Source organism: Anabrus simplex, chromosome 3 (assembly GCF_040414725.1).
Source record: "Anabrus simplex isolate iqAnaSimp1 chromosome 3, ASM4041472v1, whole genome shotgun sequence".
In the NCBI taxonomy this organism is placed as follows: Eukaryota; Metazoa; Arthropoda; class Insecta; order Orthoptera; family Tettigoniidae; genus Anabrus; species Anabrus simplex.
Genome location: NC_090267.1, coordinates 468150477 through 468170506, shown reverse-complemented (window position 1 = coordinate 468170506; position 20030 = coordinate 468150477). Strand labels below are relative to the sequence as shown.

Here is a 20030-nt window from a genome sequence, read left to right as displayed (position 1 = left end):
GGCTAAAAGGTATCAGTTTCTCAAGTTTCTTTCCGTTTTAATTCATTGTAATAATTAAAAAGGTACCAGTTTTCGATTTTCTTCAGTCCTACTTCATTTTAATTATTCAATGAATTATTCATTATTATTTATTAATTAAATATTTTAACTACACCTTTAGTTTGGTGTTCTCATTTGGTATACTTAGTCCCATTAACCTGGTAACTTCTCAAGTGTAAATTTTAGCTTAAGATCCTGGTCTCTTTATCTTTAATAAATTTTGGGCCCCTTGCACATTTTATGTTTTTTTTAACTTACTACATCCAAGGTAAGTAACTTTGTGCCTTGTTGTTGTTTTTGGTTGTTTTTGTGTCCTTGGGCCGTTGCATCAGGTATTGAAAGCTCGATTCTGGTATTTCTATTAAACATGGAAAGAAAGTTCTGCTCTCTGCGCAATCTCTACTTTATTGCTGACTTTGGCCTTATCACTCAACACGCTGTGACCAATATAAAAAGGGTTGAACTCTTGTTCTGTGTCTTTAATTTACATTCTTATTTTTGTGGCTTTCATGTTTAGGCAATAAATCTTTAACTGTATTTTTTGTGTAAGAATAAATTTTTTATATAATATACATTGCCGAAAAAAACCTTGCAACATCCTCAAGGACAAGGTCTTTTTATTCTCAAGCAATTGCAGGAGTATATGATTACAAATTTAGACCAAATGAAACACACATGCCGCATCAATACAGAGTGTACCCCATTCTAACGGCAATGGAGGCGTGTATTCGCGCATGCAAACGATCATAAAGCATCCTGCGATAAATTGTCCCGAGCATATTGCACCTTATGATGCATTTCGGCAATGGTTTCTTGCTGGCTCTGGAGAACGCGTAAGTTTCCGCATCATCATGTCCCGTACGTGTTCAATTAGCGAGAGATCCGGTGATCTTGTTGGCCAGGGCAGTTGTTGTACACCACGTAGAGTACGTTGCGTTGCAGCAGCTGTATGTGGATGTGCATTGTACTCCTGGAAAAGCACATCACCTTCCTGTCGAAGAAATGGCAGTAGCACTAGGACATTAACCTGTGCAATATAACGGGCACTGATCCTGGGGTGGGACCTGGGTGTCTTGGGCGAGTGCAGGTCTACGCCGTACACGCGTACGTCCATCAATTGCATACAGACAGAACCTACTCTCGTCACTGAAGACAACACAGTGCCACTCCCCTCTCCAGTCGACTCTTTCACGACACCAGAGTAGCCATGCTTGGCAGTGTTGTGGTGTCAGTGGCAGCCTGGATAGAGCCACACGTGATCGCAATCCTGCTGCAAGCAGGTGGTTCCCAATGGTCCTTGGTGACACAGCGGGTGCAACATGTGACCGGATTTCGTTCCTGGATAATGTTCGCACAATGCGTCGATCTTGACGTGCGCCTGTATTACGCGGACGTTGTGAGCCTGGTCTACGGGTGTAGGAATATTCCACAGACCATTGCTGAAAGCAGCAATAAACCACCGCTACATTCTTCCTAACATGTGCAGCAATACGGTGATACGTCCAACCAGCTTCCCGCAGGCCCAAAATTCTACCCCGTTCAAATGGCTGCAGTTATTCAACAGGAGCACGTACTCTTCGGCGGGGCATGGTTGTACCCTAACACTGTTCATCTCTAACCTTAGCACAGTTACTGCCTGCAGAGTGCGCACGGACAGGCCTCCTGAGCGCCATCTGATCGCTCATGTCCGTGAAAAATGAATCATTATCACAATAACCCCTCAGTATGAATGGTGCCACTGAACACAGTCCTTGAGGATGTATGTTTTGTTCCGGAAGTGTAAATATTCTTCACATTATAAATAATATATTTTAAATTTAAAAATTGTCCATATTTCACTCAATATCTAGAATTATTTTAGCCCATATGTATGTACATATTTAGCAATTTTGTATCACGTATAAATCCTAGCCCTGATATTAAACTTATAATTCATTGTTTATCGGTATGTTACAGTGTTCTAAGTGTTACGTTCGTGTTCAACAGAATGGAAGACTTGTAAGTTATAAATATAATTACCTTCATGCCATACTCGTTAGTTTCTGGATCCTGGCGAAGCTCGAATAAAACCATAATATCATATTCGGGTATTTGTGAGTCCCACACTCCTAGAGTGATCAGGACATTGGCAATGGTGGAATCATGACCGGTATACATATGAACTTTATGTTTATTTTCACCATTAATCTTGCACTGGGAATCTTCTATAATCTTCTTCAACAACGGTCCTGGAACATGAACAATACTATAGCTGAAATAATTACATTTCGGTATCAGTAACAGAACACAGTACAATGCAATTTTATAGTTCAGCTAGTGTCAACTCAGAGCGAAACAACTTTGGGAGTCCGTTAGCTTCCCGCTGTTGAGGAACGAGAACTGCTGAGCGAGCATAGAGGGGAAGTGCAAGACATAGGTGGTGGTGGTGGTGATTACTGTTTTAAGAGGAAGTACAACTGGGCAACCATCCTCTATATACAGATCAGGGAGAAAAAATGGAAGAGATCCATAACATCGAAAAATGAAGATATCGGCCAAGAAAGACAAGGACCACGAAGGGCGTGAAAATGAAAGACTCCCTAGGATTCACAAACCTAATAATATCGGGGTCGGAAAATTACAAGAGTTGACCAATGGAGGTCAGAAAGGACAGATGAAAGTGAGGAGCCTGACACGTAGATAATGCAATACGTACTGAAGTCCAGTGGCGATGCACGTTATTATCACACCACGTGACGAGTTTGAGAATAGGTTCCACGATATTGCCGACTTGTAGCGGTTCACTACACTCTTCTCGGTGGATATGCAAACTATTAGGCCAAAACTGCGGCTAGAGCCGATTGACTTACAGTACGATACTCAAATAAAAGTTCAGTTTGCAAACACAAACATTTCGACTGAATTATATGTTCGTTTTCCATGCGAGAGATTTCCTAGGTGGCACAAAGGTAATGCACGTATTTTAAGTATATTCGGTTCAACTTATTTATGCGAACGGCTGTTTACATTAATGAAGATTTGTCAGTCTAGACCAGATGTGCTCAACTGGGAGCCCATTGATGCACGCCCAGTGCGGCTGGGCTGGCGTGACGTAAATGCGGACAGCTTACGTAGCATGCATACATCACTGTGAAGCGAGAGAGAGAACATACTTTGCAGGGAAGTGAAGCAGTGTCGTTAGATTGTGACGGCGAAGCTCTCCTCCACTAGTCAGCGAAATGTTGATTCAGGTATAGTATATTTTTAACGGCTATAACCGCAAGAAACCCACATTTTCAACATATTCCGGTGTGATTTATATTGCACTTGATATAAACAATCAGTTTTTTAATATTTTTAGATTCAAAGAAAACTTACACGCAAATTTTTTGGGTTAGAATTTACAAACATGCAGCGTACAAGCTATGATTTACAATTCCTTAGATGGGAATGACAGCATTTTCAAGCATGATTCAGTCGCCCCTTCAAATATAGGTTTATGCAACCCACAATATAAATTCCATCCTGAAAACATCTGCCCTGCCGGTATGCTCGGACAACATAACCGGATATCTTGGTATTTACCGCCTCACCATGATAGGACGCCGTAACGTTATACTCGTATTAAACACTGGAAGACATGCATGTGCCTTCTAAATCATATGAACCTGATACGCCGGCGAAATACTAAATTGATATTGTGACCGCAGTAAACCTAATGCTTGCTGTAAGCTGTCCAGTGTGCCGCACGGAACCGTTGTGTACTTGGTAAAGGCGTGACGGAGTGAGCTTGCATGTCAGGTGGGAGGTTCGAGTCTGGGGCGAAGATTACAAATTTTTGAAATATTTCTTTAATACGTACCGCACGCAATGTAAGTTCAATACCCGCTTACATGCAAATTATGTGCAAATGAGTGTGTTTGTGGCCCTAAGAAGGGCCGATTACTTAGCAGGCCGGACACATAGCGATCGGAAATAATACCAACACAACTGCCCTGACAATGTTTTATCGCAGCAAATGCTCGATGTGATGACCGTTTTGGTTTATGCATATTCGATAGATCGTCTTGCGCTCTGAAGCATTCCAGGTGTAATTTCTTGGCAGGCGTCCCTGATGAGTTGCCGGAGCTGGTCGGGGTTTTCCGGCGATTGAGTGTAAACGGCGTTCCTCAAATATCCTCACAAGAAGAAGTCTAACGGCGTTTAATCCGGTGATCTGGCGGGCCAAGAAACAGGTCCTATTCGTCCTATCCATTTCCCTGGCAGTTACTCGTTCAGATGGTTACGAACGGGCAAAGTCGAATGTGATGGGGCTCCATCCTGTTGCAACCCCATCGTCAAACGATCGTGCAACGGCACATCCTCCAGCAGCAGTGGGAGTTCCTGACGCAGAAAGTGAAGGTAGTGTGGGCCCGTCCAATGGCCCCCAAAGAAATAACATCCAATCAGGCGATCCCACAAGATTCCACACCAAACATTCACTCCCCATCGTACTTGATGGACCGCCTGTCACACCCAGTGAGGATTGTCCGGACTCCAATAGTGAATGTTGTGGCGATTGACGTTCCCATTATTGTGGAAGCGCGATTCGTCAGAGAACAAGATATGCGATACGAATGCTGTATCATTGTCCAGCCTGCCTAATAGCCACCGACAGAACTCCATTTGAGCTTCGAAATCCCGCCCATGGAGCTCCAGGTGTAGTTCAAGACGGTATGGGTGAAATTTATGTTCATGCAGTATTCGCCAGATGGACGGCTTGCTGGTGTTCACCTGTCGTGCAACCGCCCTTGTACTGATGTGTGGATTATTACGAGCTGCCTCCAGAATGGCCTCTTCTGTTTCACCCGATGTAACGGGCCTATCGCGGACTGGTGGCTGGTTGGAAATCACGCCTGTTGTCCTTAGGCGTCTTTCAACACGGCGGAATGTCGTAGCAGCCGGGTGTCGCTAGTCGGGATACCGTTCCTAGTACAGACGTAGTGCCTCGCAAGCATTCGTTTTGTCTTTCTTCCCCATAAATGAGGAGCATGTCAACGTATTCCTCTGTGAAAACATGCCAAATGACAGCAGAGATTACAGTACATTCAGGCCCTAACCAGCGGAGTTTGCGCAGGGCACAAGATGAATAACAGCGTCTTTCTACTGTTTGGATGTTGCAAACATAGGCCTGTGTTTACGTATTCAAAATTAATGCCGATGCAAAAATGTTTTAACGATGCAGGATTCGAACCGTCGCTGGCACATTCCGTCGATTGCTCGGCGAACGTCTAACCAAATCCGCCAAGCTACACTGCTGAAAACACGCTGGTAGTACGACGAGAGCAGAGTACATACGCCACCCGGTTCGGTGTTTAAGACATTAATTACTGCACTGTTATGCTTTGATTCCCCTCTTCGTTACACCCGGCCACGAGGCACGACACATTAACATAGTTACATGGTAAATGGACGTTGCTACATGATTTCAAGGCGTCATGTTTTGCGAACGGATGATATAGCATTTCGCTAGGGTTCAGAATAGTGTGCAAAATGTGCTCACTGAACATTAGTACCATACAGTACGCCTGCAGGGGAATAATACCCCTATAACCATGTACACGTTAGTTGGGTTGCAGCAAACGATATTGGAAGGGGCTGCTGAAACACACTGTATGACTTTCCCTGTTCACTGAATTTCTAAAATAGTATTTAAAACTTATCAGGCGTCCGATGATAATGGCGAGGGAGTTTCATCACGAGTGAGGACATAGATATTTACTATCCAAGACTGAAGTACAACAATAATGTAAATGCATCTACCAAATAGATAAATAAATAACCTAACTGATGTTATTCCCGGTGAGCATGACTGCATTGTTGGTGAGTTTATGAACTAACCTCATGGCACTACAGCTCTGAAGGGCCTTGGCCCACAAAGCGATCACTGCTCAGCCCGAAGGCCTGGAGATGACGAGGTGTCGTGTGGTCATCACGACGAAACCTTTCGGTCGTTATTCTTGGCTTTCTACATTGGGGCCGCTATCTCACCGTCAATAGCTCCTCAATCCTAATCAAGTAGGTTGAATGGACGAACCATCCCCCATCTATGTAAAAATCACTGACCTAGCCGGGAATCGAACCCGAGGCCTCCGGGCAAGAGGCATTCACGCTAACCCTACACTATGGGGCCGGCGTTGAGTTAACGAAATAATTTAAAACCAATTCATTATGTATAGTCCAAAATATTTTAGGTTGTTGGCCTAACTCTTTATTGTCTTCTTCTTCTTCTTAATCTGTTTACCCCCCAGGGTTGGGTTTCTCTCGGACTCAGCGAGGGATCCCACCTCTACCGCCTCAAGGGCAGTGTCCTAGAGCTTCAAAATCTGGGTCGGGGGATACAACTGGGGAGGATGACCAGGATCTCGCCCAGGCGGCCTCATCTGCTATTCTGAACAGGGTCCTTGGTGGGGATGGGAAGATTGGAAGGGATAGACAAGGAAGTGGGAAGGAAGCGGTCGTGGCCTTAAGTTAGGTATCATCCCGGCATTTGCCTGGAGGAAAAGTGGGAAATCACGGAAAACCACTTCCAGGATGGCTGAGGTGGTAATCGAACCCACCTCCACTTAGTTGATCTCCCGAGGCTGAGTGGACCCCGTTCCAGCCCTCGGACCACTTTTCAAATTTCGTGTTTGAGCCGGGAATCGAACCCGGGCCTCAGGGGGTGGCAGCTAATCACACTAACCACTACACCACAGAGGCGGACTCTGTCCTCTTTCTATCACTATTTTCTGCCTCTATACGCCGCAGTGATCGAGAGTAATTGGGAGAATTTCGCTCAACCTTCACGGTCTGTGACGTAACCACAAACACTTCATCGCATACGCTTATCACTTGCCCGGTGCCGACCCGCTTACAGTACTGTGTGCTCGCGGTACGAAATGCAGATACACAAGTAGGCTCACCGATCAAAACTTGCCAGTGCGCAAACAACGGTACAAAACATTGACACAACACTACCTAAACGAACCCAACGGTCCCGTGGAGGAGCAGTACACCAGTGATATGTATCAGTTCGTGGGTTCAGCTTGTTGGCAAATGCCGGAATGATACCTAACTTAAGGCCACGGCCGCTTCCTTCCCACTTCCTTGTCTATCCCTTCCAATCTTCCCATCCCCACCAAGGACCCTGTTCAACATGCAAATGTCATACATATATTGAAATGTTAAAATCAAGTGCAAAAAATGTGTACAAATCCCACAAATTATATTTACTTTCATTAAATGTACGTGTCCCAAAACTCTAATTACATAAGCGTAAAAATATATGTCTTCACGAAATATTTGCACATTGGTATATTTTTCCTTCGTCGATGGTTGATTTTCTTGCCCTATTATACTCTATAATCTGTGTCCTAATCGTTCCGCATGATACACGTTCCAAATTACTGTATTATTATTATTGCTGTTGGTTTTGTTGTTCATATGGTAACATTATATCCGTGCGGTTACTACAAGTACCGCCACGGTATGCAACCCGCCTGTCATCAGCTCTCTTCTCATGTGGCAGCCAGCCGTCCCGAGTACCCGCTCCCTAGAGCAACTACGTCCAGTCATATGATAACAATGACATTTACAGTAAGATATAAAAGTTGAAAACTAGAAAAGCATCTGGAAGTAATAAGATTTCTGTGGATATACTAAAGGCAATGGGTTGATTATTGTTGATTATTGTTTGCATGAAGGAGCTATATCAAATGAACGAAGAGTTGCTATAGTAGCCCCTGTGTATAAAGGAAAGAGGGATAGACATAAAACTGAAAATTACAGGCCAGTCATTTTGACATACATTACATGTAAGCTTTGGGAAAGTATTCTTCTTGATTATATTATACATGTTTGCCAAATTAATAACTGGTTTGACAGAAGGCAGTTTGGGTTTAGGAAACGTTATTCCACTGAAGCTCAACTTGTAGGATTTCAGCAAGATATAGCACATTTCTAGATTCAGAAGGTCAAATCGATTGTATTGCGATTGACCTATCTAAGGCATTTTGGTAGAGTAGATCATGGGAGACTACTGGCAAAAATGAGTGCTATTGGACTAGAGAAAAGAGTGACTGATTGGATGGATGACTATAACTCTAGAGAATAGAACTCAGAGAATTAGAGTAGGTGACGCTTTATCTGACCCTGTATTAATTAAGAGGGGAATTCCTCAAGGCAGTATTATTGGACCATTACGTTTTCTTATTTTTATATATATATCAATGATATGTGTAAAGAAGTGGAATCAGAGATAAGGTTTTTTGCAGATGGTGCTATTCTGTACAGAGTAATAAATAAGTTACAAGATTGTGAGCACCTGAAAAATGACCTCGATAATGTTGTGAGATCGCAGAGGGCAATGGTATGATGATAAAAGGGGTTAAAAGTCAGGTTATGAGTTTCACAAATAGGAAAAGTCCTCTCAGTTTTAATTACTGCGTTGATGGGGTGAAATTTCCTTTTGAGGATCATTGCAATTACCTAGGTGTTAATATAAGGAAAGATCTTCATTGGGGTAATCACATAAATATGAGGGTATTTAGGGGTTGTAGTAAGAATGTAAAGAAGAAGGCATATAAGTCTCCGGTAAGACGCCAACTAGAGTATGGTTCCAGTGTATAGGACCTTCATCAGGATTACTTGATTCAAGAACTGGAAAAATCAAACGAAAAGCAGCTCGATTTGTTCTGGTTGATTTCCGAGAAAAGAGTAGCGTTACAAAAATGTTGCTAAAGTTTGGGCTTGGAAGACTTGGGAGAAAGGAGACGACCTGCTCGACTAAGTGGTATGTTCCGAGCTGTCAGTGGAGAGATGGAGTGGAATGACATCAGTAGACGAACAAATTTGAGTGGTGTCTTTAAAAATAGGAAAGATCACAATATGAAGATAAATTTGGAAGTCAAGAGGATAAATTGGGGTAAATATTCGTTTATAGAAAGGGGAGTTAGAATTGGAATAACTTACCAAGGCATATTTTCAATTTCTTTGCAATCATTTAAGAAAAGGCTAGGAAAACAACAGATAGGGAATCTGCCACCTGGGCGAATGCCTTAAATGCAGATCAATAGTAACTGATTGATAATTTGAGTGATGTTTGCAAAATGAAATCATGAAAATTTCAGTGGAATGAATGTATGTGTAATGTGAACTAATAGTTAAAGTCGTATGATGAGTTAGAAGGAAAATAACTGATGGTACACTAGAGAGTAAAACGTAATAAACATGACCTTAATTGACACGTATTCGGTAAAGTTTTGCCATGCCTGGCCTAGGATGAAATAAATACACTTTAAAAACTACAATTTAGAAATTGGCTTGAACTAGTTAATAAGTTTAATTGTAATGTGTAATGCAGTAATAGGGAACACAATGCATGTATCAAAACACATTTCGGATTACAATAAATGATTACTCCTTCCGCAGTTTCAGGTGATCCGAAGGATGGGAGTATTTTATTTTATTTTATTTTATTTTATTTTATTTTATTTTATTTTATTTTATTTTATTTTATTTTATTTTATTTTATTTTATTTTATTTTATTTTATTTTATTTTATTTTATTTTATTTTATTTTATTTTATTTTATTTTATTTTATTTTATTTTATTTTATTTTATTTTATTTTATTTTATTTTATTTTATTTTATTTTATTTTATTTTATTTTATTTTATTTTATTTTATTTTATTTTATTTTATTTTATTTTATTTTATTTTATTTTATTTTATTTTATTTTATTTTATTTTATTTTATTTTATTTTATTTTATTTTATTTTATTTTATTTTATTTTATTTTATTTTATTTTATTTTATTTTATTTTATTTTATTTTATTTTATTTTATTTTATTTTATTTTATTTTATTTTATTTTATTTTATTTTATTTTATTTTATTTTATTTTATTTTATTTTATTTTATTTTATTTTATTTTATTTTATTTATTTTATTTATTTTATTTTATTTTATTTTATTTTATTTTATTTTATTTTATTTTATTTTATTTTATTTTATTTTATTTTATTTTATTTTATTTTATTTTATTTTATTTTATTTTATTTTATTTTATTTTATTTTATTTTATTTTATTTTATTTTATTTTATTTTATTTTATTTTATTTTATTTTATTTTATTTTATTTTATTTTATTTTATTTTATTTTATTTTATTTTATTTTATTTTATTTTATTTTATTTTATTTTATTTTATTTTATTTTATTTTATTTTGATTTGATTTGATTTGATTTGATTTGATTTGATTTGATTTGATTTGATTTGATTTGATTTGATTTGATTTGATTTGATTTGATTTTATTTTATTTTATTTTATTTTATTATTGCTGGATTGCATTGAATCCGACTTTACCCAATCGATGAACCTTGGTAAACTCACTGATACCTATTTTAAGCTATGGTTCCCATGATGCTATTTGTGTTGTTTGAATCGAATTCCATGTGCCTGTGCAATTTGAGACTGTAAACGCAGTAAACATTTGTTCCTTACGCTTGTTTATTTGAAATATATCTTCCTCAGTCCTCCTGAAATCTGTATTTCCTGTTTGAGTACACTTAAGGAGTTGAAAGCTGAAAGGTACTTTGTATGTATTTCTATTGTATTTCCATGTATTATTTGGATGCTGACGTGATATCTATTATCTTGCGAATGCTGTGGTCTACTGTCTTGCTTTTGAAGGGATTTGTTGTCATAATATGAGCTGCTTTGTCAATCATTCGCTTCAAGGTAAAGCTACTTTGTGGCGAGAGTTAACGCTCTCAATAGCATAGTATGACATGCGAACGAGGGATAACTGATCATTATTTACAACATAGTAAATACTTGAAAATAATAATATATTAATTATAATGTATTGGGAATGGAAGTAGTATGACTGCATCATAATCTTCATAGTAGAAGAAAAGGGGTGAGGGGCAGGAGCTGTGGTGAGCATAATCGGAAATGCGTCACTGCGCCAAAAGTTCCATCTCTGCGCTATCTGTTAATAATAATAGTAAGGTATTGCATACAATGAGCATTGTTGCGCCATCTCTGATTGCGGACTAGAACTACAAGTGCCATCTAGCTTGGCACCGAAATTAGTTTCGTCTCATCTCTATCTGTATATATCCTCTTTGATAAGCAATGTGTGCTCCTTGTAGTGCAAAGAACGTTGTGCTGTGAAGTTGGAGTTGAAAATGGGTCTCACGGCGGAGGAGTATTATTTTCGGTCGCATGGAAATGGCTATCAAGGCGGGCCGAGTTTGAAGTTATTGGCGGAACAATATCGCGAACAATTTAGTAAGGCGGCACCAAGCAATATAATTATTCTGTCTATTATTACAGAATTTCGTCGTACTAGTACTGTATTGTGTCCACGGAAGGGAAGGTCTGGTATGCCAGTAACTGTGTCCACAAGTGAGAATCATGGACGTGTCCTCAATCAAGTGTTGGAGGCACTAAAACGAAGTCACCGACGAACGTCCTTGAAACTGAATATCAGCAGTAGATCGCTTCGTCGATTGTTTAAAGATTTGGGTGGATTTTCGTACCGGATACACGCTGGACAACGATTGACGGAGCAAGATATGCATGTCACGACTGTGTATTATGCAAGATTTTTGGCCATGGTGTATGAGGATCCAAATTTCTTGCTTAGTGTGTTGTTCTCCGACGAAAATCACGTTCGCCTGGACGGTTTCATCAATCGCCAAAGAACTCGCTTTCTCGGTTTAGAAAGGCCAGATGTTAAAGGAGAAAATGTTCAGCTGTACAGATCCATTCCTTTCTGTGCCTGCACTCCGTGAGAAGGTCATTTCATTTTTCATAAATCTGCAGCTACCTACTGTACGTTCCAGGCTATGTTTCAAAATCTGCGTGACCATTATGAATTGGGTGATCAACCGTCCCGCATTTTAAGTTATTTTTTAATAACCCGCATGGGACGTCATTTGTCCCGTAATTGTTTTGTTTTCTATGTGAACCTATTTTCGTGTTATTGTCATCGGTACGATTTTTTACAATATGTAACTGTTTTGCTTTCTAGCTTCAACTAAACATAGCGCAATCGTTGCCAAGAATATCATATTTGAAAGTGCAAAATAGCATGTTATAGGATCTTTTGAGAGCTTTCCGGATGTACATTCTGACTTCCGAGTTACCGTTGGTCCGTAGCGTAGCGTGTGTGGCCTTTCTGTAGCACAAAGCACATCAACATACTACCTGCGCCTGGCGAGAAGTCACGGCAGCTTGTAGGTATGGCACGAGTAAGAGATACTACACACTTAGCTACAAACATCCGTCGAGACAGACAATGAATCAATTCATATTAATTATCAAACTGTACATTATTCAGTACATACAGTAAATGCGTAAATAAGGCACAATTGCCCTACCAGTTTGAAACTTCTCGACAGCGTCTCAATTCGCAAGAGTCTCCGCGGACGGAACAGATGTTTATTGTCAGGACTTGAGACTTGAGGCTGGCGCATGCGCGACAGTCATGCTTACCCCTCACATCTCTTACCCCGCATACACGCGACTTCTCTTCAGACTACCATAGTAGACGCGTTGTATTAACTGGAGTTCGTCTTTAATTTTTTGTTATTTTTGAATTGGATTCGGCGTCGGATAGTGATGACTGTACTTCTACTTCGTCACAAAAAATAGAAAACTATTATTTAAACCCGAGAAGGCAAAAGGGAAAAATAAACGCGTATATTTATATAATGCAAAGTGTGAAACCAACACGCCATACTTATTTTCTGATCGAAGTAACTTCCACAAGACGTTTTCCAAACTTTGTAAGAAGATGTTCGGTGTTTCTCATGGATGAAGGTTCTTCAACCCAGAGACTAGAAAAGAAATTGTACATTATCTTGGTCAGGAAATGGGGAAACTGGTAACTTTTGAAAAATGTTACAGTTTTTGTCGTTTTAAAATTGCAGCTAAATATGTAGCTATCCCCAAAATTATGGAAAGTCCCCTTTTTTAACTGTCTTCACCTTCCTTCCTTCCTTCCTTCCTTCCTTCCTCCCTTCCTTCCTTCCTTCCTTCCTTCCTTCCTTCCTTCCTTCCAACAGTTGGTCACCCTAATCATGAAAAAACCGCCTACACCGCGATGACGCACACTTTGAGTATATATACTATCGTCCCTTTAAATTAATAAATAAGAGCTCCAATACTGTACAGTGTTATTCTAAATGATTGTCGGGGTCACAAAAATTCATAACTCACAGTGCAATTGACGCAGGAATATGAATCTTGTTTTATTGTGTACTGTAACTCATAAAGTTATTTTGATATACAATACAGATGCTCGATATGTGCGCCTTGTGTCACTCTACACACATCTACTCGATAGTCCATCTCTTCCTATACACGAGTCAACATAGCAACGGTGATGCTTTCGAAGGCGGCTTGGATGCGCTGCTTCACTTCCTGAATATCCACCGGTAGAGGAGGAACAAATATCTGATCTTTAACATATACCCACAGGAAGAAATCGCTTGGTGTAAGATCTGGTGAACGTGGTGGACAGGGTAAGAGCATCAGATCATCTTCCGTCCCATCCATCGTTGTGGGAGTTCTTGACGCAATTGTAGGCGATATGGTTTTACCTTTAGGCGCATTCGTAACACACGCCATACTGTGGTTTGAGGAACTTGCAGTTCCCTGCTACATTTTCTCATTGATTTCTTAGGACTTCGGAAATAAACGCCCCTAGGATTCACATCCGCTTCTGACACAGCGCGACGCCCACTGCTTTTCCCTTTGCACAAACAACCTGTATCCACAAATTGTGCGTACCATCTCCGAATAGAGTTGTCGGAAGGACGCTCCTTCCCGTGTTTTGTCCGAAAATGGCGCTGGACTCTGGTAACGGATCGGTGTTGATGAAATTCAAGAGTACAAAAAGCTTTCTCCTTATTGCTAACCGCCATTTTGTTAAACACTGCTATTACTGCCATCTGGTGGTAACTTATGTACTACAGTTGATGCAAAACAAAACTTTGAGAGTTTGTCTGACCGTTAATGCAACAATAAAATGGTACGTTTTCCACGTTTTAAAAAAAATAACGATACCCCGACAATCATTTAGAATAACCCTGTATGTTGCTCCAGTACTGTATACTTTGATGCATACTCTAATATAAAATATAGTCAAATATTAACTATACTTTACCTCCTTTTATCGTCTTCATCTCTTCGTTGTACGCATTCAGCTCAAAACTGAATTTTGCAAGTGGTTCGAGTTTCTCTGGATAATACGATTTGGTCCATTCAGGTAATGTTAAATTGAAGTCTTCCTGTGAAAACAATACATTAAGTTAAAAAAATGAAACTTACTTTAATCATTATAACATGGAATGCAAGCAACATAGCGTAAAAATTGTACAGTCTACGATGATATTTCGTGAACCAGTTCATGTATCACACTTGCTACACTCTATGTACAGAGCTCGAAAGAAGTTTTGCGCATGACTATTTCACACGTAAAGGTGCGTCTACACTTGTATCAGATCACCGTATCTGTATCATGATCAGTCTTGTGAAAACAGAGTTCTGTATCAAGATTGTGTATCAAATACGATACAATGATCGGATCGCGTGCATTCGTCAGTCTGGCAGTCTCTTTAATATTGTCTGTTAGTTTCTTAGAGTATAGTCAAATACTAAATTATTTTTTAAGTTTATAATCAGACCGTACTTCTATTTAATTGTAATACGTGTGTAATATTGTTTCTTTTGTGAAAGAATCAAATCTCAAAGCTATTATTGCCGCGAAATTCGCTCAAAGAGCATCAAAAACTGATCATTTTGTAGCTTTTTTGTTCAGTTTTGATGTGTATAACAGCACCCCCCCCCGCCGCACCCCGCCCGCTATATCCCTCAACCCGGCTACTTTCTGTTGTCTGTATATTTTTTGCTCCCCCCCCCCTCGCTTCTAATCCCCAATCACCGCTACTGCGTACCCTATTCACCGTTCTTTCGACTTCGTTCAGCCGCACTTTCAGATCGGACAGCCTTGTCAAACGCTGGTTGTATCAAAATCGCGTATCAATTCTTGATACAGATACGCTGATCTGATACAAGTGTGGACGCACCTCTATATGTCGCGGTATCTAAACTATGTTTATTTCACACTATGACGTAATTACCTTCTTCTCGAACTCAAAAGACTACGTAAAATGACACTTTACCGTACTGTAATTACTTTCCGCACTGTTTCATTACAAATCTTCGCTGATTGGTTGAACTCCGTTGAACTAAAAAAATACAGTAGAGACAATACGCGACACTTCCGGAATTAGCCTTGTTAAAATGGGATACAATTCGCAAGTGGCGCTCCAAGTGGCGTGACATGGAAATTCGCGCTAAATTCAAATATCAATGGAAATGTATAAATAAATTACGTCTAGAAAGAAAGTGATACTAAAATATTAACTTCAAAGTTTCTAAAGCAATTCTGGATAAATGAATTAAGAATTATTTAACAGGTTATAATTTAAAGACTGAAATTAGACATATAATCAATATGCGAAATGGACTGCTATGAAAGGGATTGATATTTGATTTATGCATCACTTTTTTAGCCTTAGCATACCTGCCTGAACTTCCACGGCTAGATTTGTCTTTTTTTTCTCATTTAAAACCATTGTACACATTAGAACACTTGTCAATAAAAATATCTGCACATTCTTTACACACATGATTCAATGAATTTACATTTAAGAGCTGGACAATTTTCCTTTTAACTTGAAGCCTAGTAACAAAAAGAAAATCTATAAATTTAGCCTCAAAAATATTCAAAATTTCCCTATAAGCAATACTTGCCATTACATTAGGGTAAAGCAAATTTGCATCATCACATTGTTTCAACAAAATATGTACATTTCTTAAAACACCGATATTTTCTTCAGTGCTTGACAACGCATTACGGCATTCCAAATGGGGTAACTTGGAATACAACCAGCCACACACATATGCATATGTATTTTCCTGAATTAAATCAAAACCCACAGATCACACCTACAACAACACATCGGTATTGAAGGTTAACTGCTGCACTAATACAATAAAATAAGCTTATTATATTTTAAGCCAGTTAAAATATTGGTCGTGCAGGTCAAAAATTTAGGAAGTACTATAAAAATCTCTTTGTAACTGGAAGAATATATATGAAACAAAGTATTTACTTACATTTTCTCGTCACGAGGGAAACGGAAGAAAGACCGCGAGTCCTTCTGTACTTCATAGTTATTGCAGCCAAATGCAGCACAAATGTTTCCACTCATATTGACAGGAGATATAAAGGAAGGGCACACGCTACTGTTTACCTATCTCACCTTAATGCAAACGCATAAATAACGCCAAAAACTTCAGAAACTTTTACACGTGCTCTTATGACAGAATCAGTATAACTCCAGGTCACTCCGCTAGAGAGAGCTCTAATCGCTGTCCCTCGATATCTCTCAGAGTGTCTCGTATTGTCTCTACTGTATTAGACGTAAATACGGATAGTCAGAGAGATCATGAATCAAGGAACTTCAAACTTAACCTTGTTTAATTGTTTCTCCGCGTGATTGCAGCACTGTAGTTTCGTACTCATCTACACAAAATATGGTGTCACTGCATTCCCAGCTCAAGTAATCTGCCGCCATCACATTACTGACTAATGTAGGCTACCGTATAGGTTAATCCACTACCAACAGATAAATATCGCACATATCACAATATATCAAAGTTCGTTTTACCTTCATTAATCCAGGACCAGAGGACCACGTTTACAACTCTGGTAGTTTGGCGGACTGTTCACTGCTTCAAATAACATTATTTTTTTAAATGTTTTATTACAATATACTCCATGTACACACCTCTTATGTCGTTCACCGCAAGACACGAACAACAAAACCAGAAAAAATCAATGCATGGATCAGAGATGGAAGATTTGCCTCGCGACGAATCAAAATTATTTATATTTAATTTTATTTCATTTATGCTAAGTAAATTCACCACGGTATGAAATAAAATATTGTACACAACGGCCATTAAAGTAATAATTTTACGTCACTCGTTTCGAGATTCCGGAGTAGGCATCCCACAAAGGATACTTACCGTGGCCATTGCGTAGATAACTATTACAGTGTGCTATGTAGGCCAATGCCATGTACTCAAAGTGACGCTACACCGAGATTATGTTCGATATTAGTCCATTAGGAGACATTTGTCGTGTCAGTCAGTCTAATACAATTTACAAGGTCGGTGGTGTATAAACAGAGCGTGTAGGACTGAAGTGAACGTGGCAAGAATACCCATTTCTGCATTCAAATTGCAATACACTTACCAACAAAAACAAAAATCTTTTGGGTGGTGTCTGGAATTTAGAACTAGTTCTAAGTTAATTTGCGCTGCTAATTCCAAAACTGCTGCCCATTATGTTCTGGCAGCTCCAGATTTTTGATGATGATGATGATGATGATGATGATTGTTATTTAAAGGGGCCTAACATCTAGGTAGAGTCTCTAGATCATCTTGAGACTCTGTCAAAATGGAGGTGTGATGCAAATATAAGAACTCAAAGAGAGTTCTTAGCCTCTCTCACCTCAATCCTCCAATTTCCAACATACTCGCGGTGCCCCTGTTAGGCCGAGCAACCCAGTGGACGGCTGTGTAACCAACCCCAGTGGGAAACTGGTTCGATAAGCCAATGGATTTGGGGGCAGTGGAAGACAACGGGAAACCACCACTGTACTTTTCCTTCGACAACCCCATGGTGGCTTTGCTTAATTCCAAATGTTCCGGAGTAAGTCTCCCAGTCGGATCTCCGGGGGAGACAGGATTAAGAGGGGCCCCTGTTATAATCCGTCAAGGTAAATTCTCTATGAGAGTTATTAGAAGGATTGCAACATGGAACGTCCGTGGTGCCCTACAGCCAGGGAAACTTGCAATAATAGAAAGAGAAATGAGTTCACATGATGTGGATATCCTTGGCCTTAGTGAGACTCATTGGAAAGGACATGGACATTTTGTAACTCATTGAAGAAATACTGTATACTCTTCGGGAAGCGACGATATGAGTCTAAATGGTGTTGCAATTGTTGTTCCTGGAAAACTGAACAATACTGACCTAGGCTATGAACCCATCAGTGATAGAATCATTAGCATCAAACTGAATGCTTCCCCTTGCAGGATTAATATTATCCAGTCTATGCTCCCATAGCTACAGCAACAGATGCTGAAATAGGAGAGTTCTATGAACTATTAGAACATACTATCAATCTGTTTGCAAATAGAGAAATAGTAATAATCCAAGGTGACTTCAATGCTAAGATTGGGGACACTACTGGAGACACTGATATCAGATCTGTGATTGGTCGCTAAGGCCTAGGCGAAAGGAATGAACGAGGAAAACAGCTACTGGAGTTTTGTGTTGGCAATGACATGGTTGTTTACAACACCCTCTTCCAACATCATCCAAGGCGTCTGTACACTTGGATATCGCCTGGGGTCAGGAATCAGACTGATTTCATCTTGGTGCGACAACGTTGGAAGACATCTGTTCTAGATTGTAAGACCTTTCCTGGAGCGGAATGTGGCAGTGACCATAATCCATGAAAATACGATTAAAACTAAAAGTCGCCAAGAAGATAAGAGCAAGACAGTTTAGACTCCCTGACCAGGAATCTCTTGCACACTTCAGGCAACTTGTACGGCCAAAGCTCCCAGATTTGCTACTAAAGGAAGAAGAATCACCTTGTCAGACGAGGGACAGAATAAACGAGATTGTCTCCTCATGTCTCCCAGAGCCAGCTAGGTACATACCGAGTGCAAAACATCCCTGGATATCAAACAAGATTTTGCAACTGTTTGAAGAAAGAAGTATTCTGAAGAAACATAGTATCCAATCCATTCAGTATGAGAATAAGTACAGGATCCTGTGTAGAGAGACACGGCATAATTGTAGGAATGATAAATCACAGTTCATGCTGGTGTGCATTTGAACGCTATCTATTAGCGTGATTATTTATTAAAGCTTCATCCAGTTTGTGGCGCATCTGGTGGCCGCTATTCATAACTGCGACAATGTAGCAAATAATATAATACAAACAAAAGACCAGTGAACTTTGTAGTCTTCAGTAAGATGGAGTCGACATCAGATGGATTTTCGTATTCCTCGCAAAAGATGAAGTTCAGAGGTTTGGATTGTGATCCTGGCTATGGATCGTAAGTGGGTTCAGGCTTGAAAAACCCTTCTTCATCGGCGCTAGGCGTCGAAATGTTTTATTTCAGATTTATTTAACTTTGGACAAATTGTTTTTACCTTATGCCCTTGTAGTAGTCGTAATTCATTAGGTTGCATCAGCTTAATTAAGTAAGTGTTGATTCCGGAACATTAAACTTAATGATCTAATATTGTTATTGGCATATTTTAAATCAAAATTTTGATGTATAGCAATTTCCTGTGTCGATGTACACTATACTTCGAGTTCATAATTATACACCACTGGGAATCCTGAATGACCGTTAGGACCACATTTTTCTTCTGTTAACATAATTCCTAGTAAAATATTGAAACTATGTTACAATTATATTTCTTGGTTAAAGCTTCTTCAAGGTCTATCAAAGTTTATTATATGTGAGGTTAGGCCTAATAATACCGTATTAACGCGAATAATCCCCGCCACCGAATAGTCCCCGCACCCTAAATTTAGAAAGGCTGATTTTGTAAAAACGCCAACATTGACGCAAATAAACCCCACACCCCAAGTTCGTGCCTCAGTTTCTTTTTAAAAGTATGCTTGCATTATTCGCGTAAATACGGTATATCGTCATGTTCATTTCTACTGATGTAAACGAAACCTCAAAATTATTAGCTGTCTCAAAGTTAGTTTACAGTATGTTATCTGATGCCTTGTGTATTGTTCAGGTCTGTTGCCTGGTACTGGCATTTATTTTGATGGTGAATTTGTTTCTTGCAATGTCTCTTTAAAA

At 39.3% G+C, this 20030-nt stretch overlaps 1 protein-coding gene across 1 annotated transcript in view; it reads right to left on the bottom strand.

Annotated features, from left to right (window-relative positions):
* LOC136867448 (venom acid phosphatase Acph-1) overlaps nucleotides 1-20030 on the bottom strand; it is a 171744-nt gene that overhangs the window by 7098 nt on the left and 144616 nt on the right. The window contains exons 5-6 of the mRNA XM_067144655.2: nucleotides 14221-14344; nucleotides 2059-2267 (exon numbers count right to left, since the gene is read on the bottom strand). Of these exons, the coding sequence (XP_067000756.2) occupies nucleotides 2059-2267; nucleotides 14221-14344 (333 nt within the window). The remainder of the gene's footprint in view (nucleotides 1-2058; nucleotides 2268-14220; nucleotides 14345-20030) is intronic.